At 36.2% G+C, this 22,299-nt stretch overlaps 1 protein-coding gene across 4 annotated transcripts in view; it reads left to right on the forward strand.

Annotated features, from left to right (window-relative positions):
- The window catches only part of LOC116625425 (protocadherin-15-like), a 1,687,848-nt gene that overhangs the window by 1,023,840 nt on the left and 641,709 nt on the right, over positions 1-22,299 (forward strand). For 3 of the 4 annotated variants that reach the window (XM_032393940.1, XM_032393941.1, XM_032393939.1), the window contains 2 exons: positions 6,930-6,944; positions 7,463-7,528. In XM_032393940.1, coding sequence (XP_032249831.1) covers positions 6,930-6,944; positions 7,463-7,528 — 81 coding nt within the window. The remainder of the gene's footprint in view (positions 1-6,929; positions 6,945-7,462; positions 7,529-22,299) is intronic. The other variant, XM_032393942.1, reaches the window with a different exon arrangement.

Genomic DNA, 22,299 nt, shown 5'->3' on the forward strand with positions numbered 1-22,299 from the left:
TGTGTGTGTACTGAGTCAGTGTGTGTGTGTGTGTGTGTACTGAGTCAGTGTGTGTGTACTGAGTCCGTGTGTGTGTGTGTGTACTGAGTCTGTGTGTGTACATGTGTGTGTGTGTGTACATACTGAGTCATTGTGTGTGTGTACTGAGTCTGTGTATGTGTGTGTGTGTAGTGAGTCAGTGTGTGTGTGTGTTGTGAGTGTGTGTACTGAGTCAGTGTTGTGTGTACGTGTGTGTGTGTGTGTACATACTGAGTCAGTATGTGTGTGTGTACTGAGTCTGTGTGTGTGTGTGTGTGTACTGAGTCAGTGTGTGTGTACTGAGTCAGTGTGTGTGTATGTGTGTGTGTGTGTACTGAGTCAGTGTGTGTGTGTGTGTGTGTGTGTGTGTGTGTGTGTGTACACACATACAAATACAAGCTTCTAAACCAGAGAGTTCAGATGACTTTGGATATTCAAACCGATACCACAGGAATGTTGAGAAGAATAGAGGTTTCAGGAAATCTGTAATTCTTTCTTGACCTTTCTACTTGATCATTTGGACATCAGTACATTTCAGGACTACAGTGGAACCAGTGGATGACTGTGAGCACCACTTTACCTTCTTAACTTAGAGTTCAAGCATCCTATTTGCCTCTATTAAATTTAATCTAGGATAGTGTATCTACACTGATACCTGGAATAAGAATTCTAGCATATTGCTGTCCATACAACCATCAGTGACATTTCATATGACTACTTTTATCCTTAATGAGAATGCACTTCATGATCACATACATCAATAAGATCAGCCCTGACTGAATATTTAGGGGAAGCCAAGAGATTTCTCTACTGTCTTTTGATCAAATGGAAAAAATAGGAATGAGTTTCCAAATATACTGGTTCTGAAATAATGATAACTGTAAAAATTAAAAGTGTATCTATTCTGCCTGTACATTTTGCCAGGCACTATTCTAAGTAATTACCATAGATTATCTCATTTATCCTTGTTGTGATATACTTACTATTATTCATATTTATGTAAACTGAGATACAAGAAGTTAATAATCTGTTCAGAAAACACTCTCCCAGGAGATTTGAAATGACTAATACTAAGAATTTAATGGGTTATTTCTTTTATCCATTTTCCATGAAGGAGGATAGACCATAGTACCACAAATATATTGAATGATTACAATATGTCAAATACTCTGCTGGGTGATAGATAGAATAATTCATTTATAATCATAGGCAGATGGTAAGGAAATAGCTGTGTAAAAATTCTAAGGTGACACAAAAGTATTGGTGATTTTTGATATCATAAAATATTTGGTATCTGAGCTCTTTGAGTTTTATTTCTTCAAGTACAGTTTGACCAAGTCATGAAAGATCTTGGAACACATCTTGCTATAATTAGGATATTGGTGTAATCTTGCTCCATGATTGTTCTCAGTGCAGACAAACTGGATGGTTGGCATATAAAATTCTAACAGAAATTATAGTCAGTTGGAAACAAGTGTAAGTCTTCCCCTCCCTTGTTTTTCCATTACTCCTCTTTCTCTATTATTCTGACCTCTCCACGGTCTTCCATTACTAATCCCACAGCATCTCAAGGTCCTACAAAATTGGCCCATCACTTTCTTTACCTCAGTGGTAGATGTTCACATGCAGGAGGGAAAGCCATTTTCCCCTCTACCTCTCTAGGTTCTTGGCTGAGACCCCCTGTAATGATGAATTAACAGGGGAAAAACAAAATTAATTACTCACAAAGATATGAGACTCAAAGGCAGCCAGGCAGTTGAGGCTTCTATACATACCATCCTGGACTAAGGAAAGGGACAGGGATCTGGGCCTTCAAAGAGGAGGAAGACAATTCACAGGATAATGTGAAGAAAACAGGTTTGGTAAATAAATATTTGCCTTGACACGCAGACAAGTCTCTCTGATGAACAAGTTATCTCTGGTAATAACTGTCTTGCTGGTATAGGCCTCCTTTCTAAATTCTTCTACACTGTTAAAAGGGAGATAAAAGGCTTCCTGACTTTGCTGGGTCTCGAGTGCCTTCACCTCTGCATGCCCAAGTGGCATATTTTGGGCTAGTACATCCTGCTCCCCTACTCCTCCCTACTGAGGTAGCATTAATGATCCTATCTTTAGACAATTTGTTGTTCATTCCTTCCCCATTACTTGTATATGAGAATGATATTTCAAATATTAAAAAGGGAAAAAAGATTAAGTTAAAGCGGGTTTTTAAAAATTTTTATAAATTTGGTTGAAGCCATAAATTCCTGCATTTGATAAATAATTACTGAGAATCAATTATGCTCTAGAAAATTTGCCCTGGGGACACAACCCTGAGGAATAGAAGATCTGTCAATGAAGAATCAGATATTCATAAACTGGCACTAGAAGGCAGAGTTATGAGGGTATATATCAGGGAACCTGAGGGTCGGAAATGGTTTCTTTGCAAAGTAAGGCATACACCAAAATCTAAAGGATCTGCATGTGAATGATGAGCTGAGAGTAAAGATTAGAAACAAGAAATACTGCAATATGGGAAGGTCTTGAGGTAGCTCAGGATGGAGAATAGAATGACTAAGGAAAAGCAACAAATCCGTCTGGAATGCTGACAGCAAGTGAAGACACGGGAACAGATGGGACAGGAGAGAAGGGGAGGCCATATCACACAGGTCCTGGTAGGCCATGCATGTTGGTTTTCATTCTAAAATCAGACTATGCAGAGGATTGTAGGTCATAAAAAAATGTTTTAACCTAAAAGTGATGGCAAATCATGAAAAGGTAAGCCAGTTTTTATTTATAAAAGATCACTTTGGATGAAGATAGCAAATTAAAGAGTGGGGCAAGATTGCCTGTAGAGAAAATAGTTAGCAAAACCTGTTGATGAGTAAGAGACTGGATGAGTGTGCTGACATTGGAGACTGAATGCAGTAGGTAGATATGAGGAGCTTTTTTTCTGTAGGAATTAAATTCAAGACTTGTTGATGGATTCAGTCCAGGCACGTGAGGGAAATGGTTAGGCTCCAAGGTGACTGCCTGGTTTCCGGTTTATGCAGAAGTGTGCCATTCACTGATGTAACACATATTGGAAGAGACCAGCTTTGGGCTCAGGGTAGCAATATATTTAAGGCACCTTTGAAACTGCAAGTGTAGGTATCACCCGGACAGTAGGATGACGACTCAGAAGAGAGGTCTATGGCAAATACAATATGCAGGTGATTGATATAGCCGTGGCACCTATAATATAAATATACACCAAAAAACAAACAAACAAACAAAAAACACTGGGGCTCCTGGGTGGCTCAGTCGTTAAGCATCTGCCTTCAGCTCAGGTCATGATCCCAGGGTCCTGGGATTGAGCCCCGCATCGGGCTCCCTGCTCAGTGGGAGGCCTGCTCGTCCTTCTCCCACTCCCCCTGCTCGTGTTCCCTCTCTCACTGTGTCTCTCTCTGTCAAATAAAAACACTAAAAAACAAGTAAATAGGTTTTATTGAAATTTTATTGAAAACATACTGTTTGGCCTTAAAAGGACATTTTGAAAATAGGCTAAGGTGGAAATGGGGTTTTCCTGGCCGTTGTCAGGAAATGAGCGTGTTTAGACAATTTTAGATTGTTGCCTTTCTGTGACCCATCTTTAGCATGCTCTAAGTTTCAGGCTACAATAAGAACAGCATATCACAGATTTAGTGCCTTTGAAACCAGGATATTATGTATTTGTCTAATACTTCTTTTTGGGTTTTAAATCCAACTTGTTGCATGAGATTACTTAATATATGGCTTATTGTTAGCTTGATGACAAATTTGCAGAAATATATCACACTGAGCATTCAGGCATTTGTATTTGTAGCCTGCACTTTACAATAAATTGGTTATGGGAAGCAGGTAGGGGCCTAAGAGGTTAGAAATTTGAGGCATGAAAAACAATGAATTTGTGATTTAACCAGGACAGTCAAGGATGAAATTAAATAGATTAGGGAAGTCCATTTCCAAGGTACAAGCGTCATCAGCTAACTTGTCTTTCATGTGCTGGACAAATTATCCCTGGGCCATAGAGAACAACATCACCCAGCCCCCAGATTGCTTTCTAGTCTTCATTTTGATGTCCATTTGGATATTTTGCATACACAATATATCCCTGGCTATTCCATCCAAAATTACTTCCTTTTCAAGACAATTCTGAATATATTTCATTATTGAAAATATTTTTGTGCATTTCAAAACTAATTAATCATGCTTTCATGAATGCATCATTCCAAAACAAACATTTAGCTGTTGTGAGCAATGCTATTAATAGGTTATTTTTAGATATCTGACTAATCTCTCTTCATTAACTTTGTGAGTCTTTAAAAAAATTAAATCACTTTTGGTTTGATCTCAAATAACTAAAGTATTTGTTAGATGTGAGACTATCTTACTGGGGTGGAGAGAATGTGGAGCCTGTTGGAAGAGGAAAGTTTAGGGGAGACCGGGGAAAGTCTCCTAATGCAGACTGAGTGGGAGGAACCACGGCTGAGCCTCTAAGCTGGTGAAGACATGGTGAGAACAGAGACTTCCGGCAGTTCTCATGGATGATGTTCAAATGGGATGTTGTCGCTGGGTGGACTGTGGTTCAGAAAAATCAACACACGTTCTTTTAGGACCATCTCTTAAGAATTGGTTACTAAGGTGGAATGTGATCAGTATGATGGTTACTAATGTTACTAAGATGAATATGATGGAGAGCTGGTCTAAAGGAGTTGTGAGGAAGACACACTCGTCTTTACTGTGGTGTAATTTATCCAATGGAACATCGTGAGCACTGGAGGAACACAGAGAAGAGGCACTGAATCTGGACTAACAACAAGGAAGATTTTCTGGAAGAGGTGATGCCTTCCCAGGTTTTTTAAAAAGAGAAATAGAAGTCAAGCCAGAGGAGGAGGAAGGGCATTTGAGCAGACGAGACACAGCCAACAAGAATTGGGTTGGATTTGGCTAGAAAATGGACCGAGGGGTAAGGGGGTTAGTTAGGGCTGGGAGGTGGGGAGTCACACATGGCTTATCTGAATAGAGAAAGCATATCCATACATTTAATGATACCCAGCTGGTGAAGGAATACTCTTGAAAAATAACCACTCTCTAAAAGACAAAGGGAAGAGATGTTTGGTAACGTGAGAACTGCTTCTGGTAAGAACTGGTCAGGTTTCGTTTATTCTCTTCTGCACAAATGGCCTCTGCTTTCTTGCATATCCCCTTTCCACTCCCCACATGCATTGTCTCTTTCTGATTTTAATCATTTATGTTGTCAGTGAACTGATTAAGGAATTGCCTCCACATGGACCACATTGCACTACACCTGTGTGGTTGTTTATGCATCTTTTTCTTACTGGTGTCTAACCTGTTTCACCTGAGACCCTTGAAGAATGGAGCTGTTAATTTTGTATTCCCACGTTCAGCACAGAGCAATTCATTTACAAATTTGCCTGAATGAATGAGTAATGTTCAAATGCGTAGCAGAATACAAAACTAGATGAAAAAATATGAGAACATGAAGTAAAAGACAAATTCCGAGTGGGGATGTGAGCAAGTTTTCATGAAATAGGAGAAATCACGTTCTACCAAAAGGCGCAGAGCTTTGCTGGGTGGAAGAGAGGCAGAAATGAATTCAGGTAACAGAACTTCCCTGAACATACAAAGTATGTCCCAGCAAGAGTCAGGGGTCTGATATGGCTGAAGGGCATAGTGCTTAATTGTAAATAAACCATGTTGAGACCTGACATCTTTTGAAATGTTGTCCTAAACCATTTAGGTTTGAAAAGCTTTAAATGGTATCCTAAGAAAGTTTTCTTTACTCCAAAGGAAACAAGTAAGGTTTCATGCAGAGAAATGCCATTATTCTACCTTTGCTCTGGGTGCATGAAAGTAATTCTCATGGGATGAATCGATGAACACAGGGTGATAACAAAGCTTCTAGGAGGTGGTGAGGAAATCATTGCAAGAGTAGGGGTGACAAATAGTGTATACCAGGGGCGGAGGAAGGAGGAGGAGCATAATGAGTATGAGATATTGAAGATCTAAAAATGTTGTGAGTTGGAATTCCTTGAATATTGACAAGGAAGCAAAGAAAAACACTGGAGATCTCTTGAGATTTTCAGCTTCATATGAGAGAGCATGTACCTTATAATACAGAATTGTGCTTGCTGAAGGCTTTATTATTCATGTCCATGTCCATAATAAATAGAATTCGAATGAATGAATGAACAAATGAATGCATGAGTGAATAACCTCGGAATCTTCCAAATAACACACATACTCAGATGGCTTTAAGCAAATCTGGTTTATGCTGCAGGCACAGGAGTATGCCATGGACCTGTAACTGCCTAACACAGCCCCATCAGGCTCATGGAGTACCTCCTCCAAGAGCACTTTAAGTCTCACGAGCGTACATGTGACATCTCATGGGCAAAGCCTTCACATGTTAATTATTATGGATATTATAGCTCATTGTACTATTTACATGTTCATTATCATGAGACTCTTGACAAGGTATTAACAGTGTTTGAAATGACAAATTAGTCATCTCTACTGATGGACAGGCACTATCCTTAAGGTTCGTTCAACGGATAATAGACTGTTCGTAAGTAATTGGTATTTACCTTTTCACAGGAAACATATAAATGCCCTTTGTAGTATCTTCAAACCAACCCATGATAAAGTTTGGAGATGCTAATGCCACATATTATCAAGTTACTGTGTTAATATTACATTAGGATTGGAAAATCTGTTAGAGGGATTTTATGTATTTCTTTTCCATAAGTCATTATGTAATGTGTCTGTTGTTATATAGTGCTATTTATATCTTTCAGTCCACACTAAATATATACATATATTCTTTCTTCCTTTCTTTCTTCCATTTTTCTGATCTGCTTCCATTGATGACTCTATACTTTTGACTCCAGATTGGCAATATGAGGGTAAGATGACAAAAATAAAAATGACAAACAACCTCATGAACATTGCTTGTCTGTCTTTGTTTTATTCTCTTTAGAACATTATTAAAATTCTATTCACTCCCTTTAATTAGACCCTTTATCACAATTAAAGTCCAATTATGTTTGTTTCTGTTGTGAAGCTTTAATTACAATTTATCCTTGTTAATCATTCCTTTATGTTATTTCTTTGGGTTAAATTACCATCCCATTATCTCTGTCCTGAAGGACTTCTGCTCTCCAGTGGTCTCTGCTCGTGTTTTCTCAGTAAGATTTGAGTAGTTTTGTGGTGTACAAAGTGACTGTGTTATGATGTTATAAGGAATCTATGTAGTTCTCATGAAAATTTTTTAAGCTAAAAAATTATTAAAAATAATGATGCATATCGATTTGATTGTAGGATTTTTCTTTTTTAAATACCAATACATACCTCAATGAATTTCATACCAGGGTGAGTGCCCTATGGTTGTTCCTTCTCACCTTTGGTTGTTTTCTCTCTTTAGATTGCAAACTAGCTAGGGGAGGACCACCAGCCACCATAGTTGCTATTGATGAAGAGAGTCGGAACGGTGAGTGAGCTTCAAATTTTAAAAATGACTTCTCTGAGAGGGACTTCTCCTTTCAACCCTAGATTTGTTACATGTGGAAGTACTAAATGAAAGCTGCAGCCCAAATCTACAAACAGCACTCCCTTAATTTCTTCCCTGTATGGGTTTAAATTAGGCCATATGCTGGAAATGCTTTACTTGGATAAGATATGAGAAACTTCTCTATGACTAGAAAGGTTGTTCATTCTTGATCATAAAGGAGTGTTTTACTCAGGGTCAGTCTAAGAGTGCATCCAGATAGGGCTGGGATTTTTCTTTGCCAATAGGTAGAGTTGACTATCATGCATACAAACACCTGGTCACCTAAGTAAGATACATTGTGTTCCTCTAAAAGAAGTGGACCACAAGGTAAGGCTTCCACTGCCGCTTACACTGGCTGAAATCTGGTAAGGTTCAAGCTCTATAGCCCACTAGACATGGCGATTTATGAATGGTTAATGGGGAAAACTGAAGATTCTTGGGAATAGAGAACCTGACCAAAGGTTCTGAGAGCAGAGGAAGAAGCTTAAGTGTTGGTTCAGGTTGTCTGCCATAATGAACAACTAATACCGAATCCATATTACATTCCTCAGGAAGCACTTTTCCTTATCAAAACCAAAAATAAATGGAATTGGTGCTTTGTTCTACAACTCTCCCCGAGCCTCTTTTAACTTCAATGTGTGAGTGTTTACAGATTTTTCTCCTCTGTTAGGGCTGCAGTAAAATGATATCTCTTGAGTCTTGGTTTCTATTTCAAACTACTCTAAGTGTGTGAGTGTGCTCTGAGGCTTGGTTTGTCTACTAATCCCGTAATGGACCTTCAGTTGGGCTTGTTTTGGTTCATGCTTTCTGTCTGTTTGAAAAAGTCTGTCTTCAAGATTTATATATACATATATATATGGGACTTATTAGAGAATGATCTTTTTTTCCTGGAATTTAACCCACATATATTTTGAAGCCTTCTCTGACATATGTAATACCTTCATTGTGCCGTATTAGAAACATTCCTTTACCCCTTTCAAGAGTTGGCGTAATTTTTTTCTTCTTGCATATCCTTTGGAATCAGCTTAAAATGTCCATAGCATTGCTGGCCTCTGTTTAAACAAAATAAATTATCTATACTAAATTTTAGCAACATTTAAAAAAAAATCAGAAAAACTTGGGTGTTCTCTTTATTTTTAAAAAAGCCAGTCTGTACTGAGCACAAAAGCATATAAAGTTGATGAGTTATTACAATGCTTTTGAATAAATTGGAAGTAAATCTTATGTGTGTCTACAGAAAATGAAAAAATATGGAAAATTTTTTCACACATACAGAAAATTATGGTTTATTTATCATTAGCAATTTTTCAAATACAAATGTACAATATTTCAAAAACAAATCTACAAGGAAAACAATTTGCCTTTTTAACCAGAGACAAAAAGGAAAAAAAGTGATAGAAGGCCACTCTCTATTTTAGTTTCTTTAATGTTTAGTTTCTTTAATGTTCACTGATTAACTTGAACATATAAGCTGAGTTGAACTAAAACACTTAGTTTTATTAAATGATTTTGTTTTAACATGGAATTCTATACAGAGCTTATTTTGCCAAATATCCCCAGTAATGATGATATTTTACCTCCTTATTACGACTAGATCCCATTTTTCAAAGGACCAGGAGCTCTGCAGAGATATTGCCATAGAGTGCTGTATCGTGCATGTGATAAACCTTCAATATTTGTGTTGTAGAAAAAGTGACAAGATACAGTGTAGTAACATTGTGTTCTTTAATTGGCATATTTTGTAGAAACTGCCAACTCCTCAGAATCCTGCCAAAGTCATTTGAGTGTCATCACAGGGACTATAAATACTTGTCTAGAGACTAAATGTTTGCAATTTTATTTTACATTAAATTTCTAAAAATATGATGATCAAGTGAACCTCTGCCAGAGATTATAATATAGTGTGCAGTCATCCTTGTCCTGAAAGTCTGAAGGAAGCAATGCATGAAAATGTGCTTCATATTTTTCTTCAGGCAATCTAGGAAACTTCCAGTAAGACAGTTAATTCTGATCCTGCTCTTAAACTCTCTTAAATTCTCTTTTTCTGAATCTTTTAATTGGTTGTAATAAAACATGTGGGTATTTGATTTTACTAGTGTAATACACATCATTTTTAAAGGTTCTGGGACTTCTTAAAAGAAAAACAGGAGCATCTGGGTGGCTCAGTCAGTTAAGTGTCTGACTTTTGGTTTCAGCTCAGGTCATGATCTCAGAGTCATGAGATGGAGCCCCACATTGGGCTCTGCACTCGGCATGGAGTCTGCTTGAGATTCTCTCCATCACGCTCTCCCTCTGCCCCTCCCCACTGCTCGTGCTCTCTTTTTCAAATAAAATAAATAAGTAAAATCTTTAAAAAAAAATAAGGCAGAGCAAATACTTTATTAAGCCAAAATAGTAAGTTTATTTTGTGTCAACTTACCTTTGGTTTACTTTATTGATATCTACAGGTAAATAAGATCTATTGCTAAATACGTCTTCCACTAAAGTACAGCTTTTAATAGTGCAGATTTAAAAAAAAAATCTATACTTAATTTTCTTATGTAAGTCATTGAGGTACATTTATACAACGTCCATTATTTGTCACATGCATCTGCATCATTCATAATTTTTAGACTCTGTGGGATGGGAATATTTCCTCTTTGTGAATATGTATGCTAAATTCATTTGCACAAATACATATGTTTGAAAGAATTAAAACTGTAATGGGAGGAGATCCATAAACTTCTTAGTAACTCTGGACTGTTAGATTATTCCCCTCTTTGATCATTATTCTCAACAGCATACTAATAATAGATTCTTTATCTCACCACGATCTGAAGCAGGAGTTTATTTTCATCAAAACTATAAGAAAACCAAGCTTAGGAGTTTTAAGGATGCAAAGTCAACACAAAAATAGACATACCCTGCCTCCTGACAACCATCAAAAAGCTCTCAAGCTGGTACGTAGAGCATGTTTAGTATGCAGTCACATTTAGAGATGAGAATGCATACAGAGAAAAGGACCTGGACATATTTTCTTGTTCAATAAAATGAGAATATCTAAAAATTCCTTCTGGAAAGCTTATGTCCACACAAAAGCCTACACATGGATATTTATAGCAGCTTTATCTCTAATTTCTAAAACTTGGAAATGACCTAGATGTACTTCAGAAAGTGAATGGACAAACCGTGGTATATCCAGATAAATTCAGTGTAAAAAACAAAGAGCTGTCAAACCATGAAAGACATGGAGGAATCCTTTTTTTAAAAATTAATTAATTTATATTTTAATTGCAGTATAATTAACATACAATGTTACATTAGTTTCAGGTGGACAATATACTGATTTATCTATTCTATACATTACTCAGGGTTCATCAAAATAAGTGTACTCTTAATCCCCATCACCTATTTAACCTGTACCCACCCCCTGCCCCTGCCCTCTGCTAACCACCAGGGTGTTCTCTATAATTAAGAGTGGTTTCTTTGTCTCTTTTTTGTTTCCTAAATTCCACATGAATGAAATAATATGGTATTTGTCTTTCTCTGACTGATTTATTTCACCTAGCATTATACTCTCTAGATCCATCCATGTTATTGCGAATGGCAAGATTTCATTTTTTTATGGCTGAGTGATATCCCGTTGTATATATATGACACATCTTCTTTATGCATTCATCTATCAATGCACACTTGAGTTACTTCCATATTTTGGCTATGGTAAATAATGCTGCAATAAACATAGAGGTGCATTTTCTTTTTGAATTAATGTTTTAGTATTCTTTGGACAGACAATAAGTGAAATTACTGGATCATATGGTATATCTGTTTTTAACATTTTGAGGACTCTCCATATTTTCTACAGCGGCTGAGCCAGTTTGCATTCCCACCAACAGTGTATGAGGGTTCCTTTTTCTCCACATCCTCACTAACACCTGTTGTTTCTTGTGTGGTGTTTTTTTTTTTTTGTTTGTTTTGTTTTTTAGCCATTCTGACTGGACATAAGATGATATTTCATTGTGGTTTTGATTTGCATTTGTCTGATGATGAATGATGTTGAGCATCTTTTCATGTGTCTGTGAACCACCTGTATGTCTTCTTTGGGTAAATATCTGTTCATGTCTTCTGCCCATTTTTTAATTGGATTTTTAAATATTTTGGATGCTAACCCTTTATTGGATAAATCATTTTCACATATCTTCTCCCATTCAGTAGGTTGTCTTTTTGTTTTGTTGTTTCCTTCACTATGCAGAAGCTTTTCATTTTGATGTATTCCCAATACTTTATTTTTGCTTTTAGTTCCCTTGCCTTAGGAGACCTATGTTGCCACATCAGATGTCAGAGAAATTATTGCCTGTGTTCTCTCCTAGGATTTTTATGGTTTCAGGTCTCATATTTAGGTCTTTAATCCATTTTGATTTTATTTTTGGGTATGGTGTAAGAAAGTGGTCTAGTTTCATTTTTTTTGCATGTCGCTGTTTAGTTTTCCCAACACCTTTTGCTGAAGAGACTTTTTCCCATTGCATATCCTTGCCTCCTTGGTTGAAGATTAATTGACCATATAATAGTAGGTTTATTTCTGAGCTCTCTGTTCTGTTCTATTGATCTATGTATGTATTTTTGTGCCTATACCATACTGTTTTGATTACTATAACTTTGTAGTTTGTCTTGAAATCTGGGATTGTAATACCTCTAGTTTTGTTCTTTTTCAGGATTGTTTTGGCTATTTGGGGTCTTTTGTGGTACCATGCAGATTTTAGAATTATTTGTTCTAGTTCTGTGAAAAATACTAGGTATCTTGATAGGGATTGCATTAAATCTATAGATTGCTTTGAGTAGTATAGACATTTTAACAACATTTGTTCTCCCAATCCATGAACATGGAATATCTTTCCATTTGTTTGTGTCATTTCCAATTTCTTTCATCAGTGTTTTACAGTTTTCAGAGTACAGGTCTTTCACCTCCTTGGGTAAGTTTATTCCTAGGTATTTTATTATTTTTGATGCAATTGTAAATGGGATTGTTTTCTTAATTTACCTTCCTACTACTTCATTGTTAATGTGTAGAAATGTAATGGATTTCTCTATATTGATTTGGCATCCATGACCTTACTGAACTCATTTATCAGTTCTAGTTTTTTTGGTGGAGTCGTTACTGTTTTCTATACATAGTGTCATGTCATCTGCAAATAGTGGAAGTTTTACTTCTTCCTCATCAATTTGGATGACTTTTATTTCTTTTAGTTGTCTGGTTGCTGTGGCTAGGATTTCTAACACTATGTTGAATAAAAGTGGTGAGAGTTGACATCCTTGTCTTGTTGCTGATTTTCCAGGGCAAGCTCTCATTTTTCACCACTGAGTATGATGTTACTGTGGGTTTTTTATATGGCCTTTATTATTTTAAGGTGCATTCCCTCTAAACCTACTTTGTTCCCTCTAAACTTGATGTTGAGTACAACATCATGAATAAATGTTGTATTTTGTCAAATGTTTTTTCTGCATCTATTGAAATGATCATATGATTCTTATCCTTTTTCTGGTTGATAAGGTGTATCACACCAATTAATTTGCAAATATTGAACCACCCTTGCAACCGTGGAATAAATCCCACTTGATCGTGGTGAATGTTTGTGGTTTTGTTTTGTTTTGTTTTATTACAATATATTAATTGTCAGATTTGGTTTGCTAATATATGTTGTGAGGGGTTTGCCTTTATGTTCACCAGAGGTATTGGCCAGTAATTCTCTCTCTCTCTCTCTCTTTTTGGATTTTTATTTCTTTTTTCTCTCTTTCTCTCTCTCTCTCTCTCTCTCTCTCCCCCTTTAATATGAATCTGGCTAAAGGTTAATCAATTTTGTTAATCTTTTCAAAGAACGAGTCCTGGTTTCATTGATCTGTTTTATTGGGTTTTTTTGATTTGTTAAGTTTCTATTTTGTTTATTTTTTTACTTTAATCTTCATTATTTCCTTCCTTCTACTGGTATTGGATTTTGTTTGTTTTTTTTAAGCTCCTTTATGTGTAAGGTTAGGTTGTTTATTTGAGATTTATCTTGCTTTTTGAGGTAGGACTCTATTGTTATAAATTTCCCTCTTAGAACAGCTTTGCTGCATCCCGAAGATTTTCATTTTCCTTTTTCTCCATGTATTTTTTAATTTTCTCTTTGGTTTTTTAGTTGACCCATTCATTGTTAAGTAGCATACTATTTAATCTCCATGTGTTTGTGTTCTTTCTAGATTTTTTTCTTGTAGTTGATTTCTAGTTTCATAGTGCTGTGGTCAGAAAAGATATATAATATGACTTCAGTCTTTTTTAATTTGTTGAGACTTGTTTGTGGCCTAACACGTGATCTATTCTGGAGAATGTTCCATGTACACTTGAAAAGAATGTGTATGCTGCTCTTTTAGGATGGAGTGTTCTGAATATATCTGTTAGATCTATCTGATCCAATGTATCATTCAAGGATGATACTTCCCTACTGTTATTGTACTACTATTGACTACTTCTTTTATGCTTGTTATTAGCAGCTTTATGTATGTGGGTGCTTTCTAGTTTGGTGCATAAATGTTTACAGTAGTTGTATCTTCTTGTGGGGTTGTTCCCTTTATGATTATATAGCGCCCTTCTTTGTCTCTTGTTAGAGTTTTTGTTTTAAAGTCTATTTTGTAGACGTAGAGGAATCTTAAATGCACATAAATAAGTGAAAGAATCCAATCTGAAAAATCTATGTATGTATGCTTCCAACTGGAAGGGTAAATTATGGAGACATTCTTGAAAAGGCAAAGTTACGGAGAAATTAAAAAGTTCAGTAGAGTCTGGGGATGAGTGGGACAGAGATAAATCAGCAGATCACAGAGGAATTTTTGAGCATGAAAATACTCTGTAGGATATTTTAGTGATGGATTTATGTCATCATACTTTTGTCTAAACCCATAGAATGCACAATACTAAGAGGGAACCCTAAGGTAAACTGTGGACTTTGGGTGATTATGATGTGTCAGTGTAGGCTTATCCTTAATTAAAAAAAAAAAAAAAAGTACCTTTCTGATAGTGGTGTTGATAATGGAAGATGTTATGCATGTGTGGGCATAGGGGAATCTCTGTCCCTTTCATTTTTTGTCGTAAACCTAAGACTGCTCTAAAAAATAGTCTTTAAAAATCTTTCTGGAAATATATATTCTAGATTCAGTGGACTCCGAGCTCTTTATGGCATTGAGTCCTTACTGGAAGGAGGGAGGAGGAGTTACACGGGGACCATTGACAGTCTGCCCCCAAGTAGCAGCCACTGTACAGCAACAGTGGCATGGTTTCCAAACAGGTTTGAGAACATCCAGTTCAGGCTAATACTCAGAAATTGGATAAATGCATAGGCAGTGCTGAGGCAAGGGGACAATAAAATGATTTTAAGCCCAGGTTAGAACATGACACTGTGGTTGTACAAAAATGGAAAGATTCAGAGGCAAAAGGATATCGCTATCTAAGTGAGGGACTCAAGGCCCATCCTAAAGGTCCTTTATAGATTTAAAGTCAAAAAGATATTGTGGGCTGACAGCAAATTTGAGAAATGAACGATGATGCTGAGTGTCTCTAGAGTTTGAAAGTAGCTGCCAACAAAGGAGGCCACCGCTGACTCAATGAGGAAGTTTCCTTTTCGTTCTCAAGGAGCATTCCAAAGCCAAGGTATGAATGAGGTTGAGGATTAGAGATCCCTACATGCTTCCTGGATGGTAGAGGAGGTTATAGGCAGGAGTGATGACTTCAGTTGGTCTCTCCTTCTGCAGAATTGCTCTCGTCCAAGTGCACACTTAGGGGAGGGGAGGAAGGGATGTGGAGGTTGGTCCCTCACTTGAAACAGTTATGGTATGAGGGGTATTTAAGTTCCTCAGCATTCTTTTCCTTCCATTGCCTAAACCATTAGACTTGGAAGAGGAGATTACATTTTTATGTTGATGTTTTTCTTTCCTTATAATTGTGAATTACATACACTTTAGTTTCTAGGAAGGAGTTACTCAGACTCCGCCCTGCACACCTCCAAAGGGCCCCACATGGAATTACACTCCTAGTAAAAGAGGACTTGCACTCATGTACAGAAAAAAATCTTCAAATAAACAACATGTTTTAATGAAAATTCTCAAATTTTAAACAAAGTGTGATGTGATAAAAATCTTCGACATCCAACTGTTCAGAACCCATCCGTTTTGCCTATTTTTACTCATTCTTCTTCATTCTCTAAAGAGAAAAGAGTCTAAACTGGCTGAAGGTTTTTACAGTCAGAGTGGAGGAAGAGTAGACTCTATAGAATAGCACACAGGAGAAGATGAGAAGAACCACAGATGTGAGACTGCATGAGATATTCAGGAGAGGGGAAACTAAGAACCAAGATGGCAGGTGTCATGCAGCTGAGATGACTGTGTTCTTTTCAGGTAAAGTGAGAGACTCCCAAGAAGTCTTGGCTGCTGGGAATGCATAGCAGATACAAAATGTCTCAATAATTGTTGTCATAGGCAGATTCCTTGAGTCTTGTAAATATTTGAAGAAATGGTGTTAAAGATTGAAATTGTTATCTGGGCCTGTCATTGGGCCATATTTCTTCCAATGTGTCAAAACTAGGACTCTGATTTAAGATGTCCCTAGATTTAATTCTCTGTCTCACTGTCCCTGTCTCTCTCTCAGTTCTATAATAAATATTGTCATTATTTCAAAAAAGAATATAAGTGAGTGTTGCCTACATAATATATATATTTAATAAAATTTGAATTACAAGATACCTTCTGAGATATTAAGCTTTTGAAAAGTTGTATAGAGTTTTAATCATGAAAAAAAGGGAGGAAGAATCTGGTGAGTATGTCTTATGAGAGGGTTTGAAATGTTTGTTTTAAACCACTACTTTCTGTAGGCACTTTAATTCCATCTCTTTTATGCATTGTCATCTCATTGCTAATGTAAACAGTATTTGCCTCTTTCTTTGATGTCTTCATCAATAAATCCCAGAATAATTCTATGTCTGAACTATGGAAAAATTAAAAGGCAAATTTAAAACAAACAAAAGAAAATATGGTTTTATGCAGATGACTATATACTGCACATTAGGAAACACAGCAACCTTAGCAATGAAAGAAACTCTGCAAAGATTAGGGTAAATTAATGGATGACTGAACAAGGTTATGAAATACTGATGTAAGACTAGTATTTTATATGGAGTTTTGAAGGATTATCACTGATGACATCAAGCAATATGGGTGTTTTGGTTTATCTGGATAAATCGGAGAAGTATTTTCTTTTTGTTCCATGATTTATAACATTCTAACTTAATTCTTAACTGCCAAAGAAATTACATATTTTCATGAGACATTAGTGGTCTTCTGGCTAGATTGCTGGTGGATATTGCATAGGACCAAAATCATGATTATAGATTTCCTTATTGTCATTTTATTGTTGACTTTCCCCAGTCTTCACTAAGTCATTCTGAGTTATTGCCAGTGAAAGTTGTACTCAGATATGAGGAAAGAGATTTTTTCCACAAATGATGAAGGAGTTAAGTGAAGCTATCCAAAATACATTTGCCAACGTCAGACCCAAGTTGATGTAAAAAAAAAAAAAAAAAAAAATATATATATATATATATATATATATCATGTCCAATTCTTCAAGTATTTTAATCCTCTTATTATTGTGCCTATAAGACAACAGTTATAAGAGGAAACAATTTGGCTCTGCTCATTACTGGTGAAGCTATATATGCAGTGATGCATCCTGCTTCTTTCCAGAGAGTCATTTTCTAAAAGGTCAGCAGCTGCAAACCTCCTGAATATATAACTGTTAAATGAGAAGTAAATAGAAAAGTTTCTAATCATTATGGAAATAGGTTGTTACTTATCTCCTCAAGTTATCTAGAATTTTATTGACATTGAATCATATATTATAGTTCATTGATGATCTTCCTTTGTTTGTTTGTTGACTAAATAGCACCAAATATGCTGTGGGATTGCTGGAGTAATGGAAGGATCATAAAACAAGGGGCAGGAGAAATGCACAAGGCAGACACAAGTCAGAAAGGCCAGCAAGCCAGGGCACTTTATATGAGGAAGACAACCCTGTGAATGTTAGTAGCCCCTCATTTACTGTTTAAATTTCAGAATGCTAATGTTATTAACAATGATGAAAAGATTAGGTAGTGGAAAATAACCTCTGGTCTCTAAGGAAGTGAAAAGTACATTAAAAAAAATTCTAATTCTATTTTTCCATATTGTTTAAATCCTTTATTTTAATCACATGTCTAATAAGAATAAGGCTGAATTATAGAGAATTAAAGTGTGTCACACACAGTCACATACACACACAATCCCAGATGATGCTGTTCTCATGAGCCTTTTTTCTATAGAGAGTATCTAAGTCATAAGTCATTAAGGCAAATGGCGGAAGCTGGTATTGATTTATTTGCGTAGACTCTTGGAACTCAAACCATGGGCCATGGGCCATGGTGGGCAATAAAAATGAGCCTTTGTACTAGGAGGGAAAGTCTAATAGGTTCTATCCACTTGTAACCATGTAGAAAAGAAGGCCCTCCATTTTTTTTTTTTTTTTTTTTGTGTGGGCAAGAAAAATTTCTGTATTTTAAGTTTTTCTTTTTTTTTTTTTTTTTTAAAGATTTTATTTATTTTTATTTGAGAGAGAGAATGAGAGAGAGCAAGTACATGAGAGGGGGGAGGGTCAGAGGGAGAAGCAGACTCCCTGCCCAGCAGGGAGCCCGATGCGGGACTCAATCCAGGGACTCCAGGATCATGACCTGAGCCGAAGGCAGTCGCTTAACCAACTGAGCCACCCAGGCGCCCTTTAAGATGTCATTCTAATTTAAATTTTGATTCCTTTTATGAGCCAAACAAAACACATCTGTGTGAGTCATGTGGCCTGCAGGCCACCAATATTTTGACTTCTAATTTAGGCAGCAAAGATGAGAGAATTGAGTTAGGATGATGTAAAAGACAGATTCTCCTACATGGGAGAAGCAGCATCCAGAGGGTGAGTCGGCTTTGAGTTTTCTCTGCATATCCTAGGCACTCTTCACACTTAGGTTGTGTAATTTTTGAGTTTAGTTGGGGAGTGAGTCCCTGATGGAAATTATTTAGGAACTCTGGGATGGAAGAAGCATCAAAATTTAATTCTGGGGGATATTCTCTGCCCAGAACCTTCTAAGAAATGTTGACATCTCTTCTTCCACATGTGAGCTCTCCTTGGGCTTGATTCCACCATTCCCGCACCCCCCCACCAAAGACTTTTCTTCCCAAATTTCCCTGAGTCATGAATGGTTCTTTGATTTCTTCTGTTCCTTATGATCAAATATTGGCCACTAGATTATTGATGGTTTTTACTGAGACATGGAAATGTGAAGTGGGTCAGTACTCTCACTTCTGAATAGAGAGGAGTAATAAACATTGTACACGTTATGAAACAGTAACCTGGATGGTATGAAACATCTCTTAGACTTAACTCCTCTATAAGTTTTCAAAACAAATGTTCAAATGCCGTATATTTCTGACTGGAATTGTTAATGTAATTCAATTAAATATGCTTGCAAGTGTGCCATGCATGTTAATGAATATGAAAGTACCTGGTATCTCTTTATCTACAGCTACTTCACAAGACTGTGAAGGATGCACTAAAGTTAGCATTTATTTTATATCTGTATCAGAGGATGCAGTTTTAGCAAATAGTTCATACATATTCTTTAGAACAAATAAAAAAGGAATCTCTTAATTGTACTCAATCATAAAAGATGTGGGGAATTGTCACAGCTAGGCATCTTTACAGTAGATTCAGCTTGGTTAAAATCCAAATGAGTTTATTAAATAGAATGGGTAGATATGCTAATATAGTAAAGGTGCTTTCTTTTTGATCTACTTGAAGTACTTGCCACTGGTGACCAGAAGGAAGTTTTTTGGTTTGGTTTGGTTTGGTATCAGTTCTTATTTTTTCTTTCTAGGTTCCATGTTTTGCCAGACAGTAATTCTTAGCTCTTAAGTCTCAAGTTCCAGCTGCTTAGCACTGAATGCTCCTTCTTAACTCAGGACAACCTGGAAACAAGGTTCTTCCCATGACAAGAGCATCAGACAATCTTCTTTTCCCTGCTCTTGTTTTGGCCAGTATTTTTCTTCTTGTTTGTTTCCTTTTGAAAATTCACAAATCTACAAAACAGTTATTTGGATTTTTGCATGTGTGTGTGTGTGTGTGTAGTTAAGGGGGTTGCTTCTTAAAATGCTTTTGAGTAGGAAAGGAATAACTACCAGTCGAGGTGTGCAAGGTGAATTATCTTCCCAAATTTCTCTACAGGGTTCATTTACTATCCTTCAAAGTGTTTATTTAGAGATGTGAAAGCTCTTCTTAGCAACAGACAAAAGGTTACAAATGAATTCAAAACAGATTAAAAACAAAATGAATAATTTAGTTGCTACCCTTGAGACTTTTGTCTGAAATCTTAGAGTCAATTTCAGATTTCTTTGTAGAGAATAAGATGTAAGCAACACTGTTACAAGCAAAGTTGTTCTTTTATTTTTTGTGTTTCTAATGACCAATTAATACCTCCCCTAGGTTTCCATGCTGTGACAGGTAGCAGTTATGAAAACGTATGTTTTATTTCTATTATTTGAATATTCTTTTGACACACTGAGTTTTGCTATCTCTAAAATGATGCCCCCTGATGAACAGGCTCTTGTCACTTAATACCATTTTTTTTTTTCACATCTGTTATGAGTCCCTGAAGAGAAATAATTATTTCAGTTCAATTTCAGTCTGTTTCAAAATACCACCCAAGCCCTACAAAATATTGTGTTTCTCCATCCTTTTCAGTCTTTACCTAATGCTACTCCTTGCTTCTTCTTTTTTTTTTTTTTTTAGTTGAGGCAAAACAATTAAAATGATATCTGACTTTGAGAAAACTAAGTACCAGCAATTCGGAATTGAATAAAAAGATCATTTTTATCTTCCCACGTAATCCCAATTTAGCTGCCCACAGGATGTATTTCTAGATTAGAAATCCCTATTCTGTATATAGAAACATCTTTATCATTGTAAATGAATGAAATATTGATAGGAAACTGTAAACAGTCTTATAACTATTTTTCTGTTTTTGTCTTTTTTAGAAACCTTCAGATAACATCTTTTGGGCGTCAGTTTTATAAAAGTGTGGGGCTTAAATTAATATTTTTGAGATGTTAGGTCATATTTTAAGGACTAATATGAATTTAGCATTCTTTCCCATAGTATGTCTGTCTTTAACTTAAATTTTAGTTTTTAAATTACTATTAGTTCAAAGTAAGGCTCGAGGAAGATGTACTTTCTGATTTCTGTGATCCAGTCATTCAGGAATGGTACAAATACCCCGGTATATGTGAGAAAAACTTCTTCTGTGAGTTTTAATACATGCATAAGGCATTTAGCTGTATTTATATTAACCCAGTGGTTGAGAAACAAGGAGAATCCTCTGTAAATATACAGAATTCAGTTAGACTGTAAATATAAACCCATGCACTGGGGGAATTATGGGATGGAAGGCGAACATGTAAGCCTGTGGCTAATATTTTTCTGCCAACGACTAATGGGTACCTTTTATCTCAAAGGGGGGAATATTAGGATCATTTTTAGTAGATTGCAAGTTTCATGAGAACAAAGAGTGTATCTGCTTTGATTCTTTGCTATGATGCCAGAATGTAGTGAAATGCCTGCAGGCACTGAAAAAAAAATCTATTTTTTGACTGAGTGAATCATTAACAGGAATCCCACAAATACCAGCTAACATCAGAGTTAAATTGCACTTACCTGTCTATTTAGGAGAGTTGAGAGCATTATTATCAATAAGATTTTTCAAAATAATCCACCACTAATTACAATTCACTGTGTACATAGAAGAATGGATATTGTGTCTGTATTATAAGAGAAAAGAAAGAAACTTTATAGAACAGACTAGAACAGCTTGTTCTGAAAAGTCTAGTACTCCAAATTTGCCATCACTAGACTCAATAGAAACCTAGATCTCAATAAAAATTTCTTAACATGTATTGTTTAGATCTGTTGCCATGTTTCCTGGGGTCTACCCCTAATTGTAGGCCATAATTCTCCAATTATATGAAAAAGAAAAAAAAAAAAAAAAAGCTAGCCATTATGCAAAAGTTAGCCTATTTAAGACATTATAAAGTTCTAGCACAAACTTTTGTTTTCTGTTTATTTCCAATTGGATTTTAATATCAAAACTACATGAGATATTTACATCGTTTAAGTAACTGGAGTTGTTGGTATGATAAATAAGGGAGAGGGAAGTTATAAATGCTCATATTTATGCTTAAAATGTCATCTGAACACTACTATAGTTTATATACAACTAATGTTTTTATTTTTAATCATTAAATCCTTATTTACATTGAAAAAAATGTTCTTTTTTGTCTGCATGACCATGTCTACAATGATGAGACACATTTCTTTTGTGTTTAGGAAATAGTTGTGATACTATTTACAAATAAAAGAATGTATTATGTATAAAATGAGGACCCTCACCCCCCAGTGCAGGCAGTGAGGTACAGACAACCCCCCCCCCCCCATGGCTGTTGAACCAGTGGAGTCAGAAACCACCACCAAGCCCTCTCCCTGTTGTCAGGAAAAAACTGGGTGAGTTCAGTCCTGGGCTGGTAGTCATGCACAAGAGAGATTCTACAGAAGTGCAGCCTTCCCAGAGGGAGACTCCAGC

Source organism: Phoca vitulina, unplaced genomic scaffold, assembly GCF_004348235.1.
Source record: "Phoca vitulina isolate PV1807 unplaced genomic scaffold, GSC_HSeal_1.0 scaffold78, whole genome shotgun sequence".
NCBI lineage: Eukaryota > Metazoa > Chordata > Mammalia > Carnivora > Phocidae > Phoca > Phoca vitulina.